At 34.5% G+C, this 8,437-nt stretch overlaps 1 protein-coding gene across 4 annotated transcripts in view; it reads left to right on the forward strand.

The window, feature by feature from the left end:
- Window positions 1–4,896: 4,896 nt before the first annotated feature.
- The window catches only part of LOC106679169 (zinc finger protein 431), a 16,439-nt gene continuing 12,898 nt past the window's right edge, over window positions 4,897–8,437 (forward strand). For all 4 annotated transcript variants that reach the window (XM_067051696.1, XM_067051698.1, XM_014418157.2 and 1 more), the window contains exons 1-4: window positions 4,897–4,946; window positions 5,448–5,516; window positions 6,121–6,168; window positions 7,053–7,097. In XM_067051696.1, coding sequence (XP_066907797.1) covers window positions 5,492–5,516; window positions 6,121–6,168; window positions 7,053–7,097 — 118 coding nt within the window. In that variant the 5' untranslated portion in view covers window positions 4,897–4,946; window positions 5,448–5,491. The remainder of the gene's footprint in view (window positions 4,947–5,447; window positions 5,517–6,120; window positions 6,169–7,052; window positions 7,098–8,437) is intronic.

Consider the following 8,437-nt stretch of genomic DNA (forward strand, 5'->3'; position numbering starts at 1 on the left):
TAAGCGATATTGGCCGGTAACTGTTGGGTTGTAGCTTATTTTGCCCGGTTTGAGTATAGGGATCACTATCGATTCTCTCCAAGCCTCGGGGTATGTGGATGTTTCCCAGATACTGTAAAATATTGCAAGAATCTCTTTATTAGTTTCATAAGGAAAGTGTTTTATCATAGCGTTATGTACTTCATCTATTCCAGGTGAGGGGGATTTTATTTCATGTATTGCTATTTGCAGTTCCCAGATTGTGAAGGGGCAATTATATTCCAGCTGAAATGAGTTGTCTTGTGTTGTAGATGGTGTAAAATCTATTCCCTGTTCTTCTCGATTATGATTGTTAGAAATGGCTGCGAAATGGTCCACGAGAGTTTCAGCTATTATTTTATGATTTGTAATCATTTCATTTTGAATTTTTAGTATCGGGGTCTCTATTTTGTTATTACCGGCTATACTATGGATTTTTTGCCATACTTTTTTTATTGGGGTGTTATAGTTTATCGATTCTACGTATGAAGTCCAGGATCTTTTCTTTTTAATCTTTATAAGGTTTCTGACTATAGATTTTTGTTTTTTATATTTTATCAAGTTTTCTTTTGTATGTTTTCGTTGAAAATCTTTTAGAGCTTTATTCTTTATTCTAATGTTTTTCCGGCATTCATCATCAAACCATGATTTGTTTTAGGATCCACCTTCGTTTTCGGTATTGTCTGAAGGGCTGACTGTATTATATTATGCGTAAAGTTCTCTATTGTTATGTCTACACTTTCTGGTTGATGTGTTTCGAATTTTTTTATTTGTACTACGAATTCCTCCCAATTAGCTTTTTCTATTATCCACCTAGGATGTTTTTTGGTTTTAGGTATTTCGGTGCTGAAACGTAATAGTGTAGGGAAATGGTCACTCCCATATTGGTCGTCACAGACACTCCAGGTAATTTGCGTAAAAAGGTTAGGTGAGGTAAAAGTTAAGTCCATTGCTGATGTTGATCCGGATCTTGGGCAGGTATATGTGGCTTCTCCTGTGTTGAGTAGGAGAGAATCTGTACTATCTATTATTCTTCTGATAATATTTCCCCTGATATTAGATGTAGCGGGGCTCCAAGTTTGATGCGATCCGTTCATATCTCCAAATACAATATAAGGAGGAGGAAGACTATTAATAAGTTGAATAAAAGCTGTTTCATTAATCCTCTCCATGGGTGGTAAATATATGTTGCATGTGGTTACTGTGAATCGTAATTGTACTTTTATGACTAAAGCTTGCAAAGGAGTTTGGATATCCAATTTTTCTGAATATAGGTCTTTTATAACTGCAATAGCAATTCCTCCGTGTGCTATACCCTCTTCATCTATTTCTTTGTCTTTTCTGTGTATACAATAATCTCTTATTCTTAAATTTAGTTTAGGAGTTAGCTTTGTTTCCTGTAGATACAATAAGGTTGGGTTGTATTTTCATTTCCTCATATTGAGTCCTAATTCCATTACAGTTCCAGCTAATGATTGTCATGTTGTCTAAGATATTTGGTCTGGCCTATTGGGCTGATTGTTATTCATAGGTGTATCTCTTTTTTTAGTACTTTTTTGGGTTTTATTTAACGGATTCCGCCTTGGTAGTGGTGGAGTTTTAAATGTATCGGTGGTCGCCTGAGACTCGGTTACAGTTGAAGTACTGACGTCTTGAGACGATAGGAGTGGGGGTAAAGTTTCCGTTCCACTGCGCGATCGTGACCTTGAAGCCCGTGGCGATGCTGGAGTGGGGGGAGGGGAGGGAGGAGGGAGAGTGATGGAAGGGGGGATGGAAGAGGGGGTGGAAGGGGGAGAGACTATGGGAGTGGGGGTAAAATTCAATTGGTCTTCGTTATTTTTTTCTAGTGTATAGTTTTTGTTGTTTATATTTTCTCCAAAGTTAAATATTATATTTGTTTGAGTGCTTATATCTTTTTTTTCAGTAATATGTGAAATCTGTTTGGTTATATCAGCAAAGGTTTTTTCAAATTGTGTTGGGTTCTGCTCTTTGTATATTTTCCTGGCTTCACTTAAGGGTATTTTGTGAATTACCTGTATGGGTTTAATTTCTTTGTGCATTCTAAAAATTCGGCACGAACGATCGAGTGCATTGTGTGGGCCATCACAATTTGCACATTTAGCCGGGAAGTTGCATTTAGCGCCCTCTTCGTGTTTTTCTCTACCGCATTGTATACATTTAGGTTTTTGCTTACATTGATCAGTTGGGTGGTTATATGATAAACAGGTGAAGCACCGTAACGGATTAGGTAGGTAGTTTTGGACTTTGACATTATGGAATCCTATTTTTATTGTGTCTGGAATCTTTGGGGTGGGGAAAGTAATAATATATGAGTTTGTCAGAATTTCATTATTATTTCTTTTAATTTTTATGCGTATTATATCTTTTATGACGTGCGATAATTCGTTTTTTATTTCTTCCATCTCCAAAAATTGGAGATCGTAACAACGAATTACCCCTCTACTGAAATTTAAAGTCCTGTGTGGAGACACTTTAATGGGAAACTGATCGCCAAAGTTCCCTTAGAGGAAGAGGATAGGGAGGAATCTTCGTCTAATGAAAGCTCGGATGAAGGAAGACCAGCAGATATGGAGGAACTGGAGGACATAATAAACGTCAAGAGGCGGCAGATTGTATGGAATACGAGGACCACTGGATTGCTCAAAGTTGAGTGCAGTAATTATGGGAGGAGCAATATCACGACGATTTGGTCATAGCCAGGCGTGGAGAATGGACAGATCTGTAGAACCTTGAATAATGCCTCTAAGCCTGGAAAAAAGTGTCACCTGTACGTGGGAAATAAAACCGTTTGGGAGAAGATTAAACGGCTATGGTGTGATGAGCGCATAGGAATGGCAGGACATTCGCCCGATGCAAGCTGATGGTGGAAACCGTTCAGGAAGACGAACGCCAGAGAGAAGTGACTGTCGCGTATCATAACCATAATTGATCTCTTCAGTAAGGCGGCAATGAGAACCTTATATCCTGTAATCCTGTTTTTCTCTCCAGAAAGGGGAGGGGGTTCTATTCTGGTCCTGAGTTCCCTAGGGTGATTGTAAATAGGGTATGTAAATATATATATGATAACGGTGAATTCATTGTAGAAAAACTAGCAACTTTGTTACTATTTTAAACAACTGGGAAAACGGTACATAAAATAAATTTAAAATTGGAAAACCCAGTTTACGTTAAGGATAGACGCTACCCCCAGGCTATGAGGGCAATTATTCGAAATCAATTGGAGGAACTCCTTAAACAAGGCGTCATCAGGCTTAGCAATTCCCCTTTCAATAGTCCACTTTGGGTGGTAGAAAAGAAAAATGGTTAGGAAGAAAAGGCAAAGCAATATCGCGTGGTGGTGGACTACCGGAGACTAAACGAGGTAACAACAGACGAGCGATACCCTCTCACTCGAATCGAAGACATATTAGATCGATTAGCTGGAGCCACTATCTTCAGTACTCTAGACCTCAAGAGTGGGTACCATCAGGTCCAAATGGCTGAGGAAGGCAGTTTGGGGTTGAAAGGAGCGCCCTATGGATGAACTTCAGAGGGGTCTAGGCGAAAATGTTTCACAAGTGTATGTGGATGATATTATTGTCTTTAGTAAGAACAAAGAGGAACACTCAGAGCATTTGCGAAAATTCTTCGAAAGGATCCGTGAATTCGGTCTTAAATTATCGCACGAAAAATCGGTATTCGTGTTGCGGGAGATTCGGTTTTTGGAGTACATAGTATCACGAGACGGAGTACGATCGGACCAGAAACGCGTTATCCAAGAAGCACTGTTACCTCGAAATGCCCGCGGAGTCAGACGATTTTTAGGAATGGTGAGTTTTTACCGAAAATTCATAGCCTAAATTGCGGAAGTTAAACGGAGCTGAAAAACGTTATAGCGCGATAGAACGCGAACAACTAGCGGTTGAAAGGGCTGTAGAATATTTCCGTCCTTAAGTGTACGGACGCTGGTTCGAATTAGTAACCGACCACAAACCACTCATGTATTTAGGAACGCTTAAGGAATCTTCCGCACGAGTATCGAGATCGAAGGAACGCCTAACGGCATATAATTTCCAGACGCTACATAAGAAAGGAACTGATAATGTGGTAGCCGACTGGTTATCAAGAGATTTGTTTATTAACGCGATCAAGAGGAAGGATACGCGATCAAGAGGAAGGATACGCGCACCAAGCCGTTCGCTCTACGGTGTCTAAGGGACTGGGCGAAAAGTAGACCAAGTTCCACTATTTCATGGTGATTCGGAAGGAAATGCGACCCCATCAGAGAGACCTAACAAACTACCCGAGATTGATGAGATCATCAACAATAAGAAATTTCAAATTATTTTTAAATCGAAACAGGTCTCTGGGACAGAAACGCGTGCGAGCGTGTACAAGGGGTTGCATACCACATTAGTCCGAACCACGAGAAATGATGATAACGAGTTGGAGCGAATTTTCGAGGTAGAGACAATCGCCGACCCTACAACATTGTAATGTGATGTTGTAATCGTGATGATCAATACGTAAAACGAATCACAGGGGTATCGAGGAAACACTTCGCGCTATAAAACTCCTGTATTACTGGAAAGGGATGAGTAGCACGGTTCGTGATTGTATTACACGGTGTGAGTTATGCTAGCAAGCGAAAAAGTGGAATGGACGGTGGGTAGCTAGCCAGCCTTAAAATTTTGTTGTTTATTAGGTTGTACGAGTATTCAATATCCTCCAGTTGTACAAATATATGTGGAATATTGTTTACTATCATTTTGCCATTTAATCTATATTAAATAAATTATTGAGCATATTTTCCCCCAAAAATAACTTCAAGAATTATTGATTTACGCAATTCGTTTTAAATGGCTCGTTCGTGAATATAAAATTCCTAATCTTTAGTACATGTACGTCAAGATTACTTTTATTTTGTTGTGAGTTGAATTTTAACTTTTTGATAACATTTAGTTATTATATTTATAACATTTAGTTATTATATTTATAACATTTAGTTATTATATTTATAACATTTAGTTATTATATTTATAACATTTCTTGTCTTTCATGTTTTAATATTTATTACTGATCCCTTTTACTATTCTGAATGATTATTTGAAATTCTGTAATGAAACATTCAGGTCGTTATCAATTTACATTAGGTCAAATAAAACTTTTATTATTGCTAACATATAAGTATAATTATTTTTATAAAATTACGTGTTTTGTCACAATATATTGTAAAATTTTGAGATTATTGCAGTATATTAAAATCTAAGTGTACACAATTTTGTGTTCTGAGAATTTAAACTGGATGTATTATTTATGTGAAGATTTAGCCAGTTCAAGTTCCTTACTGTAATATATTTACTGTTCATTGTATTGTTAGTACAGTTCATTGTATTGTTAATACACTTCATATTATATTTATTTTTCAGGAACATGCTATTTTGGCCTTTTGGTGATTTCCGAACTAACAGAAATGGCTGATAAAACCTACCCTTCATGTGAGATTTTCTTTTAAAAATATTTTGAATGTTTATCTAATTTTTATCCAAAAAGAGGTATTAAGAATTAGAATGTTATTTCAATATTTATTCTAAAACAATTTAGCATTGAATAAACGTAAATAGTAAGGAGCAGAATATAAATTTATCAAATTGTTATGTTTATGTTTCCACCATTTTCCAAGTTTTAGCATTTTTTTCCAAAAAAAGTGAATTTTCTATGGTCTGCTGAAGTTGTAAATTTGGAATTTTTATGCTATCATAAACAACATATTTAAAGATCAGACTACCTAAGTATTATGTTTATTTATTTTGTTACTTGAAGTCTTTTAAAATTAAATTATTACTGATAACGTTAATTATTGTTTATTTATATTTGCCTTAATCTGTTCGTTGATTAAAACTTGCAACTATTCCCCTTCACGTAGAATCATCAATAATTGTTTTTTTCCATTTAATTTATCCATACCTCTAATGGTGTTCTTAATTGTAAATATTTCTTGTACAATTTGCAAAATTTTGCTGGTTGTGATAATAAAGAATAAAATCATCATTGAATGTTAGTTGATATTTTTGAATAATTAATTATTGAAATTTGTTGCAGCATCAACAGTTGTTATCAAAGAAGAGAAGGGGCTGGAGATGGATTGCGGTGAGACTAATATTAACTGAATATTATCTTTGTTTAGAATTGTAGAAAAAAAAAAATCAGTTCATATAAAAATCCAAGTGTATTGATTAACAAGTTTTTTATTTACAAAGGCTTGGTATTCTTGTCATCTACTTGTGAGCTCCTCAGAGCCTCTGGCAGATACCTTGGCAGGTATGGTCCCCGTCTTGCTGCTTTGAGCTGTTAATTACGTCAATTAATGTTTCGCTAGCAGCATAAGCACAAATAACAAGTCTATTACAGTTATTATCTCATGTTAATGAGTGTGTCTGGTTATTCAGTTATTATGATAAAAGTTCTAATGTTAATGAGTGTGTCTGGTTATTCAGTTATTATGATATAAGTTCTAACGTTAATGAGTGTGCCTGGTTATTCAGTTATTAAAATCTAGTCCAGGAAATTCGGAAATTGCTATTTAGAAAACTTGAACAATTACTTTGTCTGTTTTTAACCAATATATTTTTACTCTTATTTAGTTTTTAGTTTCTACTTTAGTCCCATTTTCTGTATTTTACCAATTGACTCCGGGCCGTTGAAGTCTGGCTTTATTATCTGTTGCTTTGATTTGTTTATATGTTGAAAACATTATTTGTGTAGACGATGGAATATCCAAGTCCTTACATCATCAGCCAAGTGATTTGTTGGAAGTTTTCTTCCTTATTTCTTAAGCTGATTCATATGTTACTAAAATAAAATGTTAAATGACGTAACATTCACTAAATGGTCAGTGATTATGAAGTTTCTTAGTTATTCTTGAAAGTAACAAAGGAGAGATTGTTTTTATTAAATTTAAATTAAACCAAGTCACATATTCTAAGATGTTTTCTTTTCTTAGCTTGTTTAAATTATTATTCTCATGTTGACAGATGGACCTTCTCAAGTGAAACAGGAACTGCTTCTTCCGGACGAAGGTGAGCTGTGTTTATTTTACTAACAGGGTCTCACTATTTTATGACCGGGGACTCACTGACACAAAGACCATTTTAAACTTGATCATAATTAATCTTTTTTACCTGTTTGATCTTTTCCTATGTTCATATTCATCTACTATTGCCTATTCATCTTTTTTTAGACTCAAAAATGTCAAAATTTGTATTTGTTTGAATCAATGTTTGTTTTTTCTTCTAATATTTCTTGGTTGTAGAAAAAGAAAGAAAAAAAGGTTTTGATTTATGTTTTAGCTCCTTATTCATCTTTTAACAATTTCAGCTGTAGTAGTTTCAATAAGCATTTCTTTGAATGTTAAATCGTGGTTTCCATCATCCCTGAATTCCCTTAAGATTGTGAATTCTGCTTGAAAAACAGCCAATCATAATCAAACAGCCATTTTAGTTCAATAATTATATTTTTTCATTAGTACTTCAGGACAAATGTTTAAAATATTGAGAATAGGGTTGATGTAATAGTTCCCGTAATCTATTTATGTATATGTAATGCAAATAATGTTAAAAAAAGCCTACTTCTACTGAGTTTTCCCATCAGTCCCTCTCTCTAACATCTACTTGTTCTATTCTATGTCTCACCTTCCACAACCTAATTATTTCTGCTCTTAAAACTTCCTCGTTTATTACAAAATAAATTACAGTAGAAAACTTTTTCTATTCATTAAGTTGAGCAATAAATGTTGAGCTCTACCCAATTTCCTGGCTCAACATTTTCTTTCTTCCTAATAGTTTACATGAAGATGATTCAAAAATCAAAATTTTATTTGAAAAATAATTGAATCAAAGGAAAAATAACTCCTAACAGACATTTCTGAAATCGCTACCTGGCTAGATAAAAGCTATTCAAGAGATTGTAAATGTTTCCATTGCAAAATGAAATCTGTGGGCCAAGCAGTTGTTTGCTTATGTTCTATTATATATTTTAATTTTTTAATAAAATAAAAATGAATGAATCACTGGATTGGAGAGCATTGAATCTGTGTTATATTTAGTAATTTCAAAAATAAATATGTCGAAAATGATTTTCTTATGTGTAGAACAATAGAATATATTTATCAATAGTGATTTTGTGTAGTTGGCATTGAAAGTAATAATCATAAACTATTCCTTTATATTAAAATTTGATCGGTTTGTAAAGTTCTGTTTTGATATTGTAAGGAAGGAGGCCATTCAAATTTAACTTAACTAAAGGCCACCATCCATGATTGTGATTGATGAACAAAACAAAATGTATTTATTAAATAAATCTACCAATTTTATATATATAAGAAGATGGTCAGGGTGCGGTCAAAAGTGAAACAAAAATA

The sequence above is a fragment of the Halyomorpha halys genome, unplaced genomic scaffold (assembly GCF_000696795.3).
Source record: "Halyomorpha halys isolate HHAL.00 unplaced genomic scaffold, Hhal_1.1 Scaffold181.1, whole genome shotgun sequence".
Classification (NCBI taxonomy): Eukaryota; Metazoa; Arthropoda; class Insecta; order Hemiptera; family Pentatomidae; genus Halyomorpha; species Halyomorpha halys.